Here is a 21,454-nt window from a genome sequence, read left to right as displayed (position 1 = left end):
CCCCGTGTTAACTTCCACCGACACTCCTTCCTGTGCGTGTGTGTGTGTGCGTGTGTGTGTGTGCGCGCCTGCCTGCCATGCCATCAGATTTCCTCCCCCTCTTTCCTCTAATAACTGTTCGCACTCCTCTGTTTGAACACAAACACACCCCACTGCTGCTCCGCTTACAGCTGTCAGTCTGTGCGCGCGTGCTGATTCCGTGCGTCTGCCCCCCCCCCCACCCCCACCTCCAACCCCCCCCCATCCCAGCTCGCATTCAGATGGCGTGCGCGTCTTTGCTGTCGGTAATCAGCGTGGAGGCTCGGAACGAAAACCCCATCCATTTTCTGCAGAGAGCCGTTACGACTCTTTGTTGGAGAATGGCAGGATTTCCCTGTAAGCAAGGAAATGGTCCCATTTCCCCATTCAGTAATTGAAGAGTGCTGACAAAGCAGTCCTCTATGTGTATATCATTTTCCCTTACTGGAGAGATGCCCTTGCTCACTTGTTGGCTTGTTTCGCTGCACATAAAAGCTCTTGAGTGGCCCGCCTGTCATCTTTGTGGACGTGCATGATACGCCAGCCTACAACTCCCAGGGTTTTTGCGAGGCGACTTCTATCCCTGAGGCTTTTCCATTGGCCATCCCACTTCATTATTTTAAGCAGACTTCAAAGCGAGCCTTAATGCAGCAGCCTGTGGCATGGTGGTCTGTCTGATGTCTCTTCTTCTCCCGCGCACTCACTGTATAGAAAGACGAATGGACCTCTGCGTGTTCTTCCGTACACTTTACACGTGGCGCGTGTGTCTGTGCACACGTGTGTCCAGATAACCTAATGGAAGCCAGGGAACACAGTGCTCCCTGGCCGAGCAGAAGTAGAAGATCCTGTCAAAGGCCTCCATCTCTCTCTCTTTCTCTCTCTCTCTCTCTCCATCCCTTCTGCCTTCATTTTCTCCAGTTCTCTTTGCCACAGTCCAGCCATCCAGTTAGCCAACCATCCAGCCTGCTAATGCAGTTAGCTCCCCCCCTAATGATGGTGAAATCTCATTAATATGCTTCACAGCTGGGCCCAGTAACCAGTGGGGATGAAGGTAATCGAATCTCGGGGGACTAACCCAGAGCTGAACCTCAAGAACTGCTCTGCAGCGCTGGGGCTGAGACGGCCCAGTGTCTGGAGGCTTGATAATAGCCAGTGGGCTTGTGCGAGTGTGTGTCTCTCTCGGTTTGGACGGCTTTGAAGTGCTGATGTTAGCCAGGCTATCTGTATGTCAGTGTTGCAGCCTGGGATAGTCCATCATCAGAATAGATTTCATTTAAGTCCTGTTGCATATTTGTCCATTTAAGTCTAGTCATGCGGTAATTGCTTATGGAGGACGTGGTCGCGAAGGGTTCGGCTTTGCTCTAAGTGCACTTGTGGCTCATGATGTATGCAAAGTGAATTTGAAGAGCGGCATTACAGTCCACTCACACTTGAACTTAATTAAATCAATGATGCTTTGGCTCCGAGTTAGAGAACAGCACACTACATTAAGCTATTAAGACATCTAGGGGCTACGTACACACATGCTTTCATACACCGTGTTTATAATACTTGTCTGGGAATCAAAGGAAAGTAAATTAAATCTGGGGCCTCTGGCATGTTGGTCAATTTATGGCCATCTCAAACCCAAACTCTCTTCTTCTTCTTTCGTCGGCTTCATTACTTTCATATGCGGTCAAAGGTAACGGAGACGATGCTCGATTTTCTTCTATCTGGACATCTGCTGCTCCCACACGGCGCCGTGTCAGGTTTGTTTTTGTTGCTAACACCTGACGTTCTGTGCCGCTTATTCCCGCTGCAGGCCGAGACTGGTCTGACAACACGCCAAGGCTGCAGGGTTTGATTCGTCCTAGTGTGTTGTTAACAACAACTGCTCTGACCATATGGTTTGTGTTTCGCTCCCCCCCTCTGAAGATATGTTATCAGTAACTCCTCTTGGCTTTTTTTGTCGTCAAAAAATATTTTGGTGGTCTCCGTTTCCTGTGCCTGCGTCCGCGAGCGCAGTGTGGTCTCGCCGCCCATTCAGCGCGGCTCTTTCACGGATAAAGGAATGATATTCTAGCTGTAGCTCGAGTATTAGTTACCGTGGCGACTTCGCGGGCTCTGGTGGGGCTCCGGCCTGGAAACGTTGCCAGACACACAAATTACCGATGTTAGTATGTTGCAAGGATTCTGGGAGAAACTCTCCAGGCAAGCGTGAGTCAGTTCTTCCAGTGTTTGTGCGAATGATTTTTTGCAGATCACACAATAGGCAGGCTTGTATGATGGTTGGTGTTGATCAGAGCTTGGATGCGGGCTGGTGTTGAATAATGCCTGGGTGAGGGCTGCTGAAGGGCTAAGTAGCTCTGTCCTCTCTGCCGAGCCTCTCTGCCTCTCTGTCCACAGGCCTGCCATTGTTTTGCTCCATGCCTCAGCTTGACAGGGCTCCAGAAGCCAGCCATTGTATTTAATTACAGTCGCCAGCCCCCTCACAGACTCTTGTCCTTGTGTCCCAGATTTCCATGGGCGCTCTCATTAAGAGAGTGTACGTTCTGTGTATGCGTGTGTTTGTGTTCAGTCGACGGGGCTGTTTTAATGGCTGCAGGAAAGCCCTCGGCCTGCTCCGGCGCGGGGCACAAACGCACGGTTTTTTATGTTTATGCGTGTGGGTGGCACATCTGTGTGTCTGTGCGCTTCTAATGAAAGCGGCTTTAATGTGGATGAATGGCTCTGTGGTCACCCCAATAACGCGGGGCCCGTAATCAGTCGGCATCAAGAGAGGCGGAGGAGCGCAGGAAGCTGTGAATGATTTTTTGTTAATGAGAAAATATGTCACGTTACGTAAGGGCTGCTCTATTTACGTTTAATTTGGTTGACATGAGTGTGGCGACTGCGCGGGCCACTGGCATGGGCAAAGATGGCTCATAATGGCGCCAATAAAATGGCCATAAACAGCAAGGGCGGACTGTCAGCTCTCTCCAGAACCTGTCGTCCCTCTCAAACAAGCTCAGACTGAATTCTTTGTCTATAATCACCTCCTGTTTTACCTCCTAAAACAGTTAAAAAAGTGAATCCTTTGCATGGAAACGGTATGATTCTAATGAGCGTGTTTCCACACTCCCTTTCTTCCAGTGATCTCTGACCCAAATTAAGACATGTCTTTCCAGTATTAGTAACGTAATGCTAGGCTTTCTTTCAGTCTGCGTGTCCATCATTTTTATCACTTCATCTGGTTCATATTTTTTATCTTTGCTTATTGCTCAAACATATCATAATTCTGTCTCCCCCACGTCTGTGTTTGTTTTCCCCATGTTTTCCCCCTTAATCATCCGAAAAGTTCTGGATTTCTCCGCCGCCGGCTCAAGTTTGCATAACTTATATACATTATGCTTTCTTCGTGTCAAAATACTGAAAACCGTTTTTAGTCTAATGCCATATTTCACCCTTTAACTCCCACACGCTCCGTGTTTTTCCGAGAGCTTTAAAGGTAGTTGTTTCTGTGGAAGTGGTATAAGATGTCTCGGCCTCATAAATGACACGTCTTGCTATCCCAGGCCTGATTGAGTGTCACTGTTAGGTGTTGCAATCTGAGCTTTATTGCTGTTTAGCTTAACTGTTGCAGTCAACTGAGACCCAGTTGGACACGCAATATGTTTTCCTGACAGCGTAGATAAAAGGCAGGCTTTGGAGAGGTTAGATTTTGCCGCACAGTGATTGCGTCTGTTATTTTTCTAGTAAGCCTCGAACGTATACTGTCACCAGGTTGGCTTATATTGGTTGTTCTGCATATAATCTACCCCTGCACCATCTTCTGCATGTGCATGAAGCCTTGCAAGCCGAGACACAACACAACGCACGCAAGCAATACAGTCAAGGTATAAAGGCTCCATTCTGGCTTTGTATCACCCGACGTGTTTACTGTTGTGTCCAGTGTGAGCGTCGTGTTTGTCTGAGGTGCTGTCATGTGGAGTGCGTTCTTAGCTTTGCTTCAGTTCAGCTGAACTGGCCCACCTAACTTTGATAAATATAGGCGGCTCTCGGTATTTACACACAAGCACGGAGGCGCAGGTAGCTCCTGGGCTGCTTTCCAATAATCTCAATCCCACCTGCACTGATCTGATGAGGCACGTGGACAAATCTGGCCTGAAAAAATGCACACGGTTTGTTAGAATCACCGGAACACGCCGTGAAATGATTCTTCGCCGCACTTGAGTGACGATGTTATTAAGATTTTAAATGTTTTGCAGTGTGATGAGCATTGCGCTAACATGTTTTGTGATAAATTACCACTTTCGGCCACAAACCACGCCCCCAACGTGGTGAACCTCTGCGAGGGGATCTCGTTTTTATTATGAACACATTATCTTTCTCTTGGTTGTAGTTTTTAAAAATAAAAATATTCACATGTTTGATTCAAAAACACTGCATTTTTCAGATTTCTGATAAACTCTCCCGAAACAAACTCAACATCACCATCTAGAGGACAGAATCTGCTGTTATTAATGTTATTAATGAAGTACCAAAATTTCGATCTGTATGTATGTGATTAAAAAACGGAAATGAATCGATACAGCATTGCCCCTTAAAGTATTCAGATGCTACGCTGTATCGATTTTTCTTTTCCTTTATCCTTAGCACATACTTTAAGTATCATGTCAAGGGTGGAAAGTTGGAAGCGGTCGTTTGGTCATGTTATTTGTCTTGATCTTTGCTGATATAAGTTACACGTTGTTAATGTGCACTGTAACTAGGTACTGCGGTGCATTTAGCTAATGTTCCTAACAACCCGCGAGTAGAACGCATTCTAGTTCACTCAATGATTTGCAAACTGGGATTATGGACTTGTTTGATCAGACATAGGTCACATGTTGGAGGTCTGCGCTGTGTGTTTTCGTGTTTTATTAAAGAGGCGTGTTTTGTAACACGCAGGATATTGAGGTCAAAGTCCAATATATATTACATGAAGCCTGTTCATTTCCCCATAATCCCTGGCCACTTTGTTTACCATGTGGAAGCGCACGCAATGTTGCCATCACATAAAGTGCTCATACGTAGTCTGGTTTATCATTGCCGGATCGAGATGGAGTGTATTTGATTACCGGCGCGATAGCGAAGAAGTGAAAAAATAATGGTGGTGAGAGGTAAACGAGTTACAAAGCCCTGTCTCGCTTGGTCAGAATCAGTCTGCAGTGTTTGTTTCTCTTGACTGGTGCAGCCGGTGATTTATACTCTTAATATTTTGAAGCATTCGTACTTGCACGACGGATAAAAGAATAACTCCAGGCCTCGTATCAGAGGAGAGGACCTGTCTTTGAACCCTGCCGGTGTCGCCGGTCCTCGATATAACACACACAGAGAGACATCGTTTTAGCTGCGAATAAGAATGCTTGCAGGATTCAGTGTTGCTTTCATGATCCCTGCGTGTTTGTCCTTTGAAGACGTTCTCTTTCCTGTGGCTGATCTGAGGACAAAAAAAAAAAAAAATGATCATGAACACATTGCTGGAAATCGAGCACGTCCCCCTTTTAGTGATTTGTATTGGCCGTGTTCCACGGTGTATCTGTCTGCGCCGAGATCTGTGCGTGAGTGTACACATGAGATTGTGTGTTTATCCCACTTGCATCGATTAATGCTGAATGTCTGTCAGTGCTCCGTCTGATAGTGTTCACTAACCCCCCCCCCCCTTGTTTGCTCTTTCCTCTCCGCAGCGATAGAGACTCAGAGTACCAGCTCTGAGGAGATAGTGCCAAGCCCGCCCTCGCCTCCCCCGCCGCCCCGCGTCTACAAGCCCTGCTTTGTGTGCCAGGACAAGTCCTCAGGGTACCACTATGGTGTCAGCGCCTGTGAGGGCTGCAAGGTGAGACTCCCGGCCTTCCTCTGAATCTGCCAAGCAAGCAAGATGTTCATCAATCTTATAACCTCCGTGGGGTTTGGAGTAGAATAAAAAAAAACACACACATGTTCACGGCTCAGATGCCGAAAAAGTCACGTCATTTTGAGTGTTTCCTCTCCTCGTGCCGTGTTTTTCCACCCGTGTTTGATGCTGGAGTTTGAGGTTAGAAATGTCCAGAATAGATATTTAATCTCCAGTCCGACCTGAGCAAATGACCTCTTTCAACACTTGGACATTGTAAAACAGATAACAGATATATGATAGACGTGCCTCTTAGCGAGCACAGTAGTCGCATCATCTTTGCTGACGTGTCGTCGCGGGTCGTCTATTATCAATACAGACATGTTGCTCTTGCTCTAGTGCAGAAGAGGCCCGCCTCTTCTCCGTTATCAGGTCAGAGTTGTTGAACGCATGCACAGAAGTTCTGCTGCTAGTGCGCACGCCGACCTCTTTATCACACTGTTCCCAAGGAGAGGAGCCTTCGTTGTGTAAGCTCAGAGGAGGAAGGATCTGTGAGATCGAATGTAGGCTGCCGCCAAACAAGAACGCTACGATATCAGCCACAGAGAAACCCTTTTATTAACGTTTATTTCATTTTTGAACAGTCATGCATTAATTTAGGGCTTCATAAGTCGTCAGGAGCGCGTAAATCTTCCTTTTGAGGTTTTCTCGCGACACGCTGAGAGGAGGACGGGGGTCATTTGGACACGTCCGCGGTGACAGGTGCTGGTTGGACCCTCCGACTTTGCAACTGCGCTGCGGTCTGTGTCTTCCCATATGTGCGCGGATGAAAGTGGGATAGTGTGGGAAGGGGGAAAAAAAAAAACCACACTGCGATAGCCAGGACAAAGATGTGGTTACCAAGGCTGAGTGCAGAAAGGCAGATGAAATGATTCAAAGACGGGAGAGCAGACCGTGCTCCGAGAGGCCCGGACAGGCGCGTGCATAGAGGGGGAGAGGAGGAAGTGAGGATGGTTGGCGGGGCAGCGGAGGTACAGGGGCCACAGTTGAACTCGCTGACACCGAAGGAAGGATGGTCAGAGCCTCAGAGGATCGGGGGGGAAGGACGAGTTAGCGAAGAATGCACAGAGGGAGGAGAGAATAGGAAAGAGAGGAGTGTGCCACACACATATACACATGTAACCTCTTAACAAACCCTCTGTGTGATCCATCAAGGGCCAAACAAACTGCTGTTTACTGCGCTGCTTTTACACAAATTCCAAGTAAAAAGCGCCTCAGATTAGATGGTTCCACCCTGCCGGGGGAGAAGCCGTGGCGTTTGCGACTGGTCGGTTGGATGTAACTTTACAAAGTTTTTAATACAAATTCCTGGCAATGAAAATAACTGCTTGCTGCAACCCTGATCCAGGCATAAAAAGCGTGGCTGTGTCAGTGTTTACAAAGAGAATGCAGTATGTTGTTTATAAACTAGTGTTTCTAAGCGCAGTTTAATGTTCAGTGCTGTTTAGCACATGTAGGAGATTTGGCCATGAGACACCCTCAAAGCTTCGATGTTTATTAAGTTATTCTGTGCCGTGCTCCAGCTCGTGGTGCGCTGTTTGTTGTAGGTTGTCCGGTTTTTATCCGCCTCAGCCTCTCTCACGACCGGCGGTTGGTGCAGCGGGACGTAAGCGGCCGTGTGAGTCGTGACTGTAGCCCCGTTCGCGGTGGATGGTAGCAATTTTCCTGAGGTGTTTGCACGTATTAAGCACCGACTTGGAACGCGAAAGCGGTGCAGCAACTCTGCGGCTATTTGAAGTCTTAATCTTTTTTTAATGTTTTCATTTTAAACGGCTCCCCATTGTCTTATACGCGCTGATTAAATGGGATTATAAGTAATAGGATGATAAATCATAGCGCCTGGAAGTGTGTGTGTCTAGAGGTATGGCCGCGCTGCGGTGAGTGTTGAGTGTCGAACACACCTCAGGCTGCCTCATGCAGAAACGGTGGTAGCGCCGAACTAAAGTTGTCATCTGCATTTCAGCAGACTGTTAACCGCTGATGTAGCCAAAGTGAACGGTCATTCATTCGAATCTACATCTACACATCTATCAGTACCGGAGTAAAAACTAGAGATGTTGAAGCGGGTTTGTTTACGTCATCGAGCGAAGCCGTAAAACGTTCACTCTGGTTCTCAGGTTCCTTTCTATTTAGAACTACACACACAACCTGACACTTGCTAATGTTAGGTGAACACACGGGGCGGGCAAATGACAAAGCTGCAGACATGAGTAATTTCTGCTTAGTGGTTTGCAGCGTGTTCTCTCTGACGGCGCAGAAATTGGGTGAAAGTGCTTGAGGCTTTTCTGCACTTAATAATTGATATTCAGTTCGCCAGCCAACACATATGAATATTATGTGCGACAATAACTTATTACACAGGTTTTCTCCATCAGTTGACAGGCTCTTCGCCTCCTTGGAACGTCAAACCACTGCAGGTCGGTTATGATAGAGGCTTTTAAAATGAGCCGTGTTCTGAGCTGACTGTAACTAGTTCCCCGTGTGCTGGCAGAGGTTGGTTTGATTGTTAACCGGGGACAATAGCTGACCGAGTTCATTACAGGATATATTGACTAACTACAGAGGAAACGCTGTTTGTTTTAGGCAGCTGTTGATGATGATCTCAGGCTTGATGCGACATGATCGAACTGGTTCTAAATGAGATCCTTATTATGTCGAACAGCGCGACTACAAAACAAAAGTTTGTCTTGTCCGGCTCCGTGCTCCAGTCTAGGAAAATTCCCGGTAACACAAGCATTCAGCTGACGAGTATTATTATAATCATCAGGAATGTTGGCTTAAAAAGTCAAAAATATCGCTAGCTCCGCAATCAGCTGCCCGCCCCCTCAATAGCTGCAGTGCTAATTTGAAAAATTCAGGATGCCTGTTCTGTATCTCCGACTTCAGAGAAGATGACTTGGCACGGCGTGCTTAATAATTCAACACTACAGGCATGTGAACGTATATGATGTCTCATCTGAGACCGGGGTAAGTTGAGGGTTAGCAGCGTCGGCTTTTGCTGCAGCGTGCCAAACTACAAAGGCGTTTCCTGGGGGCTGCAGTGAACTGAGGAAGCGGGAGGGGGATGCGGAGCTCTGCTACTTGGAGACAGCTCGTTTCGTTTGTTGTTTAACTTTCACCGCCTGCACATACTTACTGGGATTGCACTTCTTTTCCCCTGAAGATATTAACACTTAAACATTAAAAATGCATGGCCGCCCCCTCATGTTTGTGTTTTTGTCTCGGAGGCATGGAGTGCAGAGCAGCAATCACTCTTCTCGGTATCCAGTGCAACCGGGGGGAGGAGGCGACGGCCGTGTTTTCCGAAACGCCCCGACCTCTGCTTCATGCGTGGACGTCCCCTGTTTGCTGCGTTTTTCGGATGACAGCCTGACCAAGCGCGCTGTATGCATTGATTAATGTTAGCGTGGCAGCAAAGGCCGCTTAGTAATGGAGGCAGGGTCGCAGGCACGCACGCATTCGCACGCGCACAGTCGCAGTAGGAGGCTGGGAATGCACTCTTAATCTGAGCACAGTGTGAAAGTCACGTTGGAGAGGATTCCTGTGCTTCCCTGTGAACTCGCAAACCCCGGGCTCCAGTTACTTCCATCTTAATAAAGCATTTCCTCACACTCGCTAAGTGGAACGCGCTCGTAAACTTCTCAAAACACACGCTAGGTAGACAGCTGTGCGTGTATCAGCGCATAATGCACGCGATCACCGATTGTGCTGTTCGCGTCGCTCTCGCTGCAGCTCTCGTCTCCTCTGAGCGCTGCAGGGTGGCTGACAGGCCCGCTGAGGACTCTTGTCGCCGGCTGGATTAAGCGGTGATACAAAAAGAGGCTTAAGGGCCGAGGGAAGCGATGACTCCCAAAAGAAGAAGGAGGGTGGGGGAGGAACCAATGAGTGGGCACGAGCCAGCGGCGACAGCCAATCAGGTGGTGCTGTCGAGGGCACCTGACCTCATGGTGTCAGGAGGGAATGGGTCAATCCCCTGGTGACACGGGGGTCAGGGTTGGGGCACCGTTGGATCAAAGAGGACATGATACGAGCGCGCACAAAGAGCGCCGACTTATTTCTCGGCATCAGCAGTTAGAAATAAAGTTAGCGAGCGAAGCTAGTTTATTTTCTATAACTCGTCTTGTGGAAGCGTCTGCTTTTTCTACGCTGGAAAGGCTGCAAGGAAATTTATATTTAATCTAGGTTGCTTGTAAAAAAAATATGCTTTTCCTACAATAAAGCCCTTTAGGTGATGTGAGACTTTTACAAGGAAAACGCAGTCAAGGTTACTTGAGCCAACTTTCTGAACATTAAAACACTTCCTCTTGTAGCTGGAAACCAGCGAGTGCATCACGTGCTGTTGGCACCGTGGACCTCGCTGGTAATGCCTTGCTCAAACAGACAACAAAGCGTGCACACTTCCTCTTCGTAGTTCATCAGAAGCCTGAATCACTTCCGCTCTGCGGTGGTGGACGGGAGATGTGAGAAGAGGCTGGTGATCCGAGAAGGACAAATTGCGGGCTTAGTCCACCGGCCATCTGTCGGCTAGCACGGCTAATCCGTCTGCGTGGGACTGGGCTCCCTGGTAGCTTCGCTGCCTCAGTGTGCTCCGCCCCGGCTCACTCCCCCCTCCCTCCCTCTCTGATCTGGTCCCTCCCACCCACCAAAGCATAGCGCATGTCCCGCCGTGTCACGTCAATACCGACACTGACCTGTATTATGTTTGTCCACTGCCCTGCTTGCGGAGTGCTCTCTCAGTTGTGCCTGATTTGCATTAATCTCTTTTAATGTTTTTGACACACAAGGGATGTTAAAGCAATAAGGCCGCAGAGGTTAATGCTGATTTTACGGGGCTGCATGGAATTAACCACAATATAAGTTGTAATGCGTGGCTTTTTAACTGATTTTTAATGTTGACTCGCATTTAAAATTTAGTCAAATTTTCCTTTCAAATCAGACCATTTTTCCATCGTTTTCGTTTTCTTACCAGTTGGTTTCGAGGCTAATATTCCGAGCCGTCTAGAGCTACTCTTAGCCTTCACAGCTAGACAGTCTAAATTATTAGTGAGCTGGTGCCGGGTGCTGGATCAATCTGGAGGAAGAGATTTTCTGTCTTGCTTTTGTGCAGTCAAAACATCGTTTGTCTCCCAAAAACCTCTTCCCTTTCAGCCTAGTGTCCAGAAAGGATCTCATTATAGTTCGCTCCGTGTCTCATAAGCTACATTTTCGGGTGTATTATTTTATGTTTTGACCGGGCTGGATTTGAAGCTCGGGATTCCTCATCTTTACTACACAACAGCTTTAAACATTTGGTCTCTCTCTACCCGTCTCTCTCTCTCTCCGCCTCTAATAATATACGCTTGGCCTGGATCTAGAATTGCTTATTTCTGGCTGTCTAAACTAGGCTGCGCTGATGTGACACCCAGTAACCCCGTTCCCTTTGCCCCTAAAGCTAGCAGACTTGAAACATCTCCAAAAGCCTTTTTGTGTTTGTGTGTCTCAAGTGGACTTAGCAGGTGGTAGCCTCACGAGACGGTGGCGGTTCACAGAGTATTAGTCCCCGTCCAGATTATGACACGGATTGAAGCCTTCCAGGTCTGATCTGTCCGGTAGTTTAAGGCCTTTCAACAAACAACAATGGTGTGTTTTTTACTATTAAAAATGACCCTAAACGGAGGCAGCATGCATGATGTTATACATTGCTACGTGATTTAATTAGTTACTACTTTTTGCTCACGTTGAGTCATCTTCTCACCGGCAGCGCTTGTTCCCTCCACTCATTGCCCCCCTCCCCCTGTCGCTCTTTTATCACACAGGGCTTCTTTCGGAGAAGCATCCAGAAGAACATGGTGTACACTTGTCACCGGGAGAAGAACTGCATCATCAACAAAGTCACCCGCAACCGCTGCCAGTACTGTCGGTTGCAGAAGTGCCTGGAAGTCGGGATGTCTAAGGAGTGTAAGTATAAAAATACTGCTACCCATAATGCCGTGCTCCCACAGGGCTTTCGGGGTCAGGCACAGATCTCATCATAGTTCTTTAATCCTGGCGGGGTTAGAGTGATTGTTAGCCCCGCAGGAAGCCTTAAGTCGAGAATTTGTTGACATTTGTTCCGCAGCGAGCACTGCATAAGCATTTGCTATTGATGCACAGAGCTTTGGCAGGGACTTGGCCGGGAATGTTGGCTCTTTTTTTATTATTAATCTGCCCAGTATCGTCCAATCTAATTCGATGTCATTATTTCATAATGTTCTCATTGGGTGGTTGTTTAAACGAGGACGTTCTCCGGTGTTTGGCGTTTACCAAAACAGAGGGTAAAATCAAATCTAAGTGGATGCTATTAAATATTTACTGTCACCCTGTTAGTTGATTTTTGTTTTTTTTGTTTTTTTTTTTTGCGGGGAGGGGGGGCTTATTTTGAAAAAGAATATCCGGCGAGACAAAGGGCGTCCGTGATGCAGGCTGGCAGTAACAGTCAGGGTGTCGCCAGCCTTGGCAGGCCCGTGTGATGAATATGTTCTCACCTGCCGAGAGTGAAAGAGCAGGCGTCTGCTCCCATCATTGCACCCCGAGGGCTGTGTGAACGCACACACTCGTGCACACACGCACGCAGACAGTCAGACTTGATAAAGTAATTGCGAGAGGTGCGACCGCAAAGAAGTCGGAGGCCGGCGGGGTTATCAACCAGATCCCATGACAGACACTGTTACACACGCACGCTTACCGCTATTTTACACATTACTACAGAGTGTCTGTGGGATGTTTTGGCTCTGGTAAATACGGTTTAATGATATGTAATGGGGCATTTATCACTAATATATGAAAATAAAGGATTGTACCACCCCTCCCCTCTCATGCATACAACCTCCATTGCTCCATCTCTCTGTGCCTGTTGTCTTCCCAGCGCTATTTACCTCATCTTTCTGGTACAGCAAGTGCAGGGAGTGTTCCCCATGCCACAGCACTGTGGCTTACAGTAAAAGAAGTTATCCTCTGAGCTCCTTACCTTTGAATGGGGCCATTAATCATGGTTAGAAGGATCACAGCAGCCAGCTCTTTTACACACATGCGCACACACGGGCACATGGCACGCGATGCGGGTGTAGACTGGGGTTGGAGAGCCATCTAGTGTCGAAAAGGCAGTACTACGCAAGAGAGAACAGGTGAGAGAGGGCTCTTCTGAATGGACTCAAGGTTGGAATTTTTGCTGCACATTTATAGATTTTCGTCGGCCTTTGCTCAGCCTCTTTTGGTTCGATAATAAGACATTTTTCAGACTGTGGTCATTTTCTGCAGAGTGCGCAGACTGCTCGTCTTGTGGCCACAGCGGTGACTTTGGCCGGTGAAACTGGTCTGGGCTGGTGAGGAGGGAGAGGCTGGCCATCTGTGGCCTGCAGGGACTCTGACACAGGCAGCGGAAACGCTAGCAGTCTTCAAAACGCTCGCCTTTGCATAATTTCATGCACAAATTATGCGCATGCAAAGGTGACAAACACAAACCGCTCCGAATAAGAACGCCTTTAGCAGGAATGCGCTCGGACAGCTCCACTTAGACCAGCGCGCACGCAGAGAAGCCGGACCCCCCGCTGGCGTCCGGGGACGTCTGGGGACGTCTGGGTGACCTTGCGTCTGCCGGCGGACAGCTCCAGACGACAGTGCCAGGCCTGCTGCCAGGTGGCGGTGCCAAGCAAGACGGCATCAGAAAGAGAGGGGAGGGTTCTGGAGAAGGTGGAGGATTACAAGACCCCCCCTCCCCACAAAAAAAAAAAAACACATCGGGACAATGTGTGGTTGAAAGAAACCTGCTAAATCTGGCCAAAGTCTATCCATATCAAATAAAGCAAAAAAAAAAGTTTCAGATTCTATTCTGGTTTAAAATTACAAGTATTATGAAAACTCCCTCTGCTGAATAAGTGTCTTTTTCCGTCATGGACATTCAGTTCAGTTGCACATCCTCTTTACTGTGTTTATGTTAGAGTTCAGAGCAGCCTTAATCCCTCATTGCCCCCCACCCCCCCTAACCCCCCCCCCCCCCCCCTCTCTCTCTTTTTTGTCAGACTCACAAAGTTATCGCCCACATTTTCCTCGAGGAAGGTGTTATTCGGCGATAGAAAAAAAAGTAATAAAAGTAAAATAAGATGAAGCGCAGGATGATGGAGAACAGCACAAATGGGGGGGGTTAGATAACATCAGCCAGAGAGGAACGATAGTGGAGAAAGATGAAGGCTGTGAGAACGGAGAGTATTGAACCCAGTGTGAGTGAGAATGAAAATCTAGAGTTGAGAGAGGAGCATGGGGGAGGAGGGGGAGGAGGGAGGGGGGAGAGGGGCGGGAGGACAGAGCGAGGGGGAAAGTTTCATCACTGTCGATGTTGGCTCTGCGCTGCGAGCAGCAGGAGCAGGGGGAACATTGACATTTTTATCTTTCCATTGAATTTAATCTGTGTGATGGACGAGCTGCCAGCGCTTTAATTTTCCTCACACGAATTATCCCTGTCTGCCCACCTCTCTCTGTCTTGTACACAAACACACACACAAATGCATACACACCATGGCACAGAAATTGTCTATTAAGTGCACACTGCAGCTGAAATCCACTATGGGAAGGAATGATTGAATGACGGCTCTGTGTGTGTGTGTGTGTGTGCGCGCGTGCGCGCTCTCGCAGTATTCTGTGCATGTAACACACCAGCTCTTGTAAATCATTTTTATGCAATGAGCACGTAACTGCAAACAATCCAGGATGCAAGTTGCCCCATTAGCATTCATATTATCATAATACATTTTGAATGATGCATTGCTTGAAGCTGACACGCACACAAACATGAAATGCACATTTGTGTCCACACACACACACACGCACACACAATAAAAAAGAAAGGCAGTATTTCTTTCATTTGCGCCCCCCCCCCCCCCCCCCCCCCCACCACAGGCCTCCTCCCCCAAGTTATTGCATGTGGCAATTCGCCATGACAGATCGCCAGTCGTGCCTAATAGTTCTTTAATGACTTCATTAAATTGTGTTGTGCGGCTTATGATTGTGCTGCCAATTTGTCAGTGCGGGTAATGTCTGGGCACTAGGGATGCCCCACTTTTATTTGTGAATTAATTGGACATTGACTGTGTTGCAGCCCCCCACCCCCCCCCCACCCCTCGTGGCAAAGAGGACACAGATTCCCAATCATCCCCACAAGCGGGGCTGGCCCAAATATGTTCAGTGGCCTTCTACGGCTTTACGCAACCAGCCTCCAAAGCTGATGGTCGTTAATCAGGGAGTCTGCCAGCAACAATTAAGTCATTAAAGTAAAAAAAGCACATTATTGTCCGTCTTGTTTTCCCTGACATGATTTAGAAATCTGTCTCATTGTGACATATTGTATCATTTGAGATGCGCCGTCGTCCAAGTTTACGCAGACGTCATATTTCCACTGATAATCAGAATAATATCCAATCAGAATAAAAACGTCTTATGTAACTACATCAACTAGAACAGGCTCAATCAGAATTTAATAACCGTGTAAACACTTGATATGATCCTCTGGAATAAGCCCAAGCGCAGAGAAAGAACATCTTGCTCTTGTTTGCACCACATGGGGTGGAGATCAGGTGACACGACAAGTCTCCAGGAAGGACGGGAGTTTGAAAATATGAACAAGGAGCCCGAATCGATGTGGGCAGCACCATTTAAAACGTGGGTCCGGTTTTGTCAATAAAGGAAGTCAAATGACATACAGAGCACGTCGTCTCATAAATGAATAAAATAGACGTATGTTGTGATTGAGAAATATTTTAATCAGGCTTTCAAAAAACCATTCATATAAAGGTAGTCATTGACTGCTTTCTTCTGTAGATACAAATGTTTCGGTGACTGCGATGAGCACCGCATATGTACCACACGAGCACCTGTACACACTGTAAAATCGTGCCATTAGCGTTGTCACTGCGGGGTCCTCTTCGCTTCTCGTTGCGACCAGGACTGCACAGAGATAACACAATGCAGGATCAGACTCCTGGCCCCCGCCTTCCTGCGTCCCCTCATGTTCCTCCCAGGCAGGGAGGCCTGTCTGTGGGCTGATGAATGAGCATCAGCACAGAGTAGTGCTTCCCCTCCTTGGCCTCGGGCCAGGCCCCTCTGTCAAAGACACTGATCTCCCATCAGCCCGAGCGTTCTCGCCCTTAATGGTCAAGGTTAGGATTAAGACAAGGAAAATCTGATCTCAGGTCAGTGGATGTGGGAAACGCGCGCACCTCGAGGGGAGGTAGAGATTGGAGGACCGATAGAGACGAGTTTAGGGACGGAGGATGATTTAAAACCGAAGAATGCAATTTAGGGAAGGGCAGTGCATCGGCTGAGAATGAAACAAACTGAGAGGACGGAAAGGAGAGAATGCGTTGTATAACCAATGGAGGGAGGGAGTAAGAGAGAGATTGCTGGAAGGTTTTATTCCAGTATGAGCGCTGCAGCCGAGCCCTTTTAAAACCATTAGAGGCAGGATATTTGTCATATTATGTTATTAGATTAGCCGGGACCCCTAATGAAAGCTATGGCAATTTGTCAGCCTTATGGATAGCTCCATCCCCCACCACTATTTATCAACTGGCACCCCATCTCACCCTGTCCACCCCCCCAGCCTCAACACACACACACACACACACATGCACACACAAACCTAGTCACAGCTAAACTGCACCCCAGTGTGGATGGGCTAGGAGAAATGGATTGAGCTTGTAATGGGATTCCAATGCTAAACACCCCCGCCTAGTGTTTTTTGTCATTTGGGGTGAGCACACTACTCTCAGCTAGATCGCCCAGAGGGAAACGACAGTGGATTATTTCAAGGTTTTTTTTCTTTCCTCAGTCTCCATTACCATAGCCCTCTCTGGATGGAGCTGTCTCGTAACATTTATCTTGGGATGAGGCAAGATGTGGCTGGCGCTGCTGTTTGCCGCGGACGCAACATCCTTCCTGCTCAGGACTTTTGCCTTTGATCTCGATCTCAGTTTACCTCGAGGTGGTGTCGGGAGGTTTTAAAACGTGACATGAGCTATTCAGCCTGTGTAATGGGCTGCCTAAAACGCACACCACACGGCAGCGGGTCTAAATATCAGTGGTTTTGATGAAATGTTTCACGACACACTAAGCTAACGCCCGTAGTTCTTTAAACTGTTTTTCCCTTCACCGAAACATTTCCGTTTTTTTTTTTATGCTAACCCTGGTGTCTCTGTTCCCCCTGTAGCAGTGAGGAACGACCGGAACAAGAAGAAAAAGGATGAGAAGAAGCAGGAGTGTACAGAGAGCTACGTGTTGAGTCCTGACACCGAGCAGATGATCGACAGGGTTCGCAAGGCGCATCAGGAGACTTTCCCCTCTCTCTGCCAGCTGGGCAAATACACTACAGTCAGTACCATGAAGATTTGTGTATTTATTGGGGGCAAGGGATTTTCAGCAGTATTTATAATGAAATTGACCTGAAATTCTCATTTTCTCTCGTCTTGACAGACTAACAGCTCAGAACGACGCGTATCTCTGGACGTGGACCTGTGGGACAAGTTCAGTGAACTCTCCACCAAGTGCATCATAAAGACGGTGGAGTTCGCTAAGCAGCTGCCCGGCTTCACAACGCTCACCATTGCCGACCAGATCACTCTCCTCAAGGCCGCCTGTCTGGACATCCTGGTACTAAAGTTCTCCAAACGTAACCTACAGATATGTTCTTTTTAAGTCGTGGGTTCACATCTTAACCACCCGTCGTGCCTCCGATGTCCACAGATACTGCGGATCTGCACGCGCTACACCCCGGAGCAAGACACCATGACTTTCTCAGATGGACTCACGCTAAATCGGACCCAGATGCACAACGCCGGCTTCGGTCCCCTCACTGACCTGGTGTTTGCCTTTGCCAACCAGCTCCTTCCCCTGGAGATGGACGATGCTGAGACGGGGCTGCTTAGCGCCATCTGTTTGCTGTGTGGAGGTATGAAATGTCCCCTAAAATCCCCTGTCACGTTACTGGGCAAAGGAAGTTATGAAAAAGCCTTGAAAGCCTTTGGAAAGGTTCTTGTCTGAAAGGGAATCAAAGACAGTGTTATCTTTGGATTGTAGTTTAGACACCACCTACTGGCTGACTGTGAGTATTGACACATTTTTTTTCTGTTTCTTGTATTTTCCCACAGATCGCCAGGACTTGGAAGAGGCAGATAAGGTGGATGTCCTGCAGGAGCCTCTTCTAGAGGCGTTGAAGATTTATGTAAGGAAGAGGAGGCCCCACAAACCACATATGTTCCCTAAGATGCTGATGAAGATCACTGATCTGAGAAGCATCAGCGCTAAAGGTCCGTAGCACACTTGGATTAGTGGATTAATCAGTTGTTCAGTTGACGGTTTAGTTTCCACCTTAAAATATTTAGCATTCCTTTATTTCCTGCATCTCTTGCATCAAAATAAAATAAGATAACAGAATAAATACATGAGGTGTAACTCTGGTTCCTCTTCGACTCTCTACAGGAGCGGAGCGTGTCATCACGCTGAAGATGGAGATCCCCGGCTCCATGCCGCCGCTCATCCAGGAGATGCTGGAGAACTCAGAAGGCCTGGAAAGCGGGGCGGCGGGCAGCCGGCCCAGCGGTGCTCCCCCAGGCAGCTGCAGCCCCAGTCTGTCCCCAAGCTCTGCCCAAAGCAGTCCAGCCACACAATCGCCGTAGTAACGGCCCACCTTTTTATTTTCGTTTCCACGTTGCTCTCTGTCTCCTCCCTCGATGTTCGAAAAAAGGGGAGGGGCGAAGGAGGTGGGCCTTGACCCTAACTGCTGAACACAGGAGACTGGCAGAGCCAACCTTCTCCTCTCCTACAACTCGAACCCCATCTCCTGATCGGCCTTGCCTCACTCTGGCTGGAACACTGTCCAGGTGTGAGGGGAGGTGAAGCCGGAGCAGGCCGGGGTTAACAGGATGCCTCTGAGATACCACACCGTAAACACTGCTGATAACTCCTCCTCCTTCTTCCTCCCCTCCCCCACCTTTCTCGAAAAAGACTGACGGAAACTAACGCGGATGCAGCGGAGACCGGTTTTGAATGAAACTGAGAATCGGTGGGGCGCAGTGGGACGGATACACGGACAAGGACAATGAACACAGACTGACTTGACAAACACCAGACACTTTTTTTTTGTTGTTGTTCTCTGAGGCAGACTGCAACTTTGGGACTCGTCAAAAGACCCCACTCCTCAAAGACTTTGGGTCTTTTCTCTTTTTCCAATTTCAAAAAACAGATTTCGTACAAAAGATATATAAATATATATAGAAAAATTAAGGAACTATTGTGATTGACATGTCCAGAGCAGAATGGCAGGTTGAAATGAGGACGTGTTTTCTGAGCTGAGATTAGAAATTGTTGTACTCCTTCACCATTTGAATCTTTTCTTACCCATCGAGAGTATTGAGAGAGACGTTTAAGTTTCACATTTGTACATTATTCTAATTAACAAAACGTGTTGAAATTTCTCTCCCAATCTACACACGCCAACACAAACAGATACACACACACACACACATACACAAATGTGCACAGAAAACAAGTCGCAATGAATATCACCTACTATTCCAGGTTGGATTTGTTTTCCTTTATTCTTTGTTTTTTTTTTCTTCTTCCAAGAAAATGGAAAAAAATGATTGTATGAACTTGGTTGTATGATATGGTCACCGGTCCTTTCAAAAGAAATCAAATTAATGAAGATTCATTATTAAGGTGTATTTTAAGTAGCCTTTGAGTTTCTGTATATAAGCTGTATTCATTTCTTTAAAACTATGAAGAGTTTTAGGCTTCACTTGATTTTTTTTTTTTTTTTTAAATACCTTTTATGTGTTTTGTTTATAGGTTTGTGATTCAAGAAAAAAAAAAAGACATTTTGAGCACATTTTACTGAAGGAAGTTCTTTCATGTTTTTTGTGTCCTACTAAATAGCGGACAGACCCTTCACCAATCACTGGCTGTTCAGAATGTGGCTTTCACAAACGACTTCAAACCTTTTTGCCCCTTTCATTTTTAAAACATGTTTTATATGTACAGTAGATAACAAAGTAGCACTCCTGTCGGGGCATAGCTTTTTTTGGGCCATGTAGCAGAAAGAGAGAAGGTGTTTCTGGAAAGGGTGAGTTCGCCGCCATCTGGCTGCGTGGCGGTGGAGCTGCAGCAGCTGAGCGTCGCAGAGAGTTTAAAATGCAAAGACTGGTGTACACACACTTCGGATAAAAAACACAGGCAACTCTCAGTCCTCTCTGTATGGATCAGTCTGTAGTGGATGCGAGAAGACTAGCTTGTATTGGTCCCTCTTACTCTGTCAGGCGAGCGAAGGTCCCAAACGTGATGTCCGTCAGCTAAATCTCCACAGATTTATCTCCCCCTACCAACCTGTGGTAGAAGAAAATGTTTGACCTTGAGTAACCTTGCGCCCTGTGACTCACTTTACACCAAAACGCCTTCACCATGAAACCATCTTTACTGTACACACACACCAATGTCTCAGGAAGGAATCATTTTGTGTGCTTGGCCTGTTATTTGTAAATGTTCTGTGCTGCACCCCCTCAAGCCTCCAATCACAGATGCACATGTACACACACATATACACACACACACACACACTTCTGCTACTGAGCCCCTCAATGTTTTCTTCAATCACTCACTTTTGTTAGGCCTGGCAGACCAGGACCTGCGCAGAGAGACACTGACAAAGAAAAGAAAAAAAGAAAAAACCAGACCACCCCCATCCCTTCCCCCCCACCGGTCGCTCAGCGTTACAACATAGGATGCCAGTGCGGAGTCTCTCTGGGTCGTTCATGTGTACTTTTTATTTGTACGGTCAAAGCTGCTTTCATCATTTAGGACTTAACCTGTCCAGAACAGCGCACAATGTTTCCCTCCACAGCTAATCTGGAATAGCAACAGACACAACGTCAGTTTGAGAAGTATGGAAATTGTTGCAATTTTGTCAAGATTATCAAGCGACTTTGAAAAAAAAAACAAAAGAAAAAACAACAAAAAAAGATTAAAAAAATAAAACCAACATTTAATAATTAAATGTGTTTGTGTTGTTCGTGTGTCATTCTTTGCGTTTCCTTCTGCAGGGGTGTCTTGAAGAAGACGCATGAGGGAAAAGCAATGACTTCCTTAAAGGTTTGAAGCCTGTGCGAAGTATTGAAGTTTTAGCTCCCTCTTCTGGCAGTGAGAAGAATTACTCGAACACTGTTAACACTATTTTAGTTAAAGACTCAAATTTAACTGTTTACATGAAAACCAAATAAAATCTGTGATCAGTGATGCCTGTTCTCACGTGACATACAAGACATTAATCAGAATATACCTTTTTTGACTTGTGCAAAGTGATGCTGTCCACTTGAATTGTCCAGAAACATAAGGGTGTAAGATTTTTTTTCTTCCCAACTTTATCTGCAACATTAATTTTATTCAGTGGAAGAATATGTTCAAGAACAGTTCCACACACATCTATTGTGGCTTAGTTCTTCTTTTCAAACACTTGTTTGAACTTGTTTTGCTACTTGTGGTGGCTGT

At 47.1% G+C, this 21,454-nt stretch overlaps 1 protein-coding gene across 5 annotated transcripts in view; it reads left to right on the top strand.

Moving 5' to 3' along the window:
- The window catches only part of raraa (retinoic acid receptor, alpha a), a 139,754-nt gene extending 118,791 nt beyond the window's left edge, over nucleotides 1–20,963 (top strand). For 4 of the 5 annotated variants that reach the window (XM_047608220.1, XM_047608221.1, XM_047608222.1 and 1 more), the window contains 7 exons: nucleotides 5,706–5,854; nucleotides 11,707–11,848; nucleotides 17,127–17,287; nucleotides 17,390–17,566; nucleotides 17,660–17,864; nucleotides 18,064–18,222; nucleotides 18,395–20,963. In XM_047608220.1, coding sequence (XP_047464176.1) covers nucleotides 5,706–5,854; nucleotides 11,707–11,848; nucleotides 17,127–17,287; nucleotides 17,390–17,566; nucleotides 17,660–17,864; nucleotides 18,064–18,222; nucleotides 18,395–18,591 — 1,190 coding nt within the window. In that variant the 3' untranslated portion in view covers nucleotides 18,592–20,963. The remainder of the gene's footprint in view (nucleotides 1–5,705; nucleotides 5,855–11,706; nucleotides 11,849–17,126; nucleotides 17,288–17,389; nucleotides 17,567–17,659; nucleotides 17,865–18,063; nucleotides 18,223–18,394) is intronic. The other variant, XM_047608219.1, reaches the window with a different exon arrangement.
- The last annotated feature ends 491 nt before the right edge of the window (nucleotides 20,964–21,454 follow it).

Source organism: Mugil cephalus, chromosome 16 (genome assembly GCF_022458985.1).
Source record: "Mugil cephalus isolate CIBA_MC_2020 chromosome 16, CIBA_Mcephalus_1.1, whole genome shotgun sequence".
Classification (NCBI taxonomy): domain Eukaryota; kingdom Metazoa; phylum Chordata; class Actinopteri; order Mugiliformes; family Mugilidae; genus Mugil; species Mugil cephalus.
This window is presented reverse-complemented; position numbering and strand designations above follow the sequence as displayed.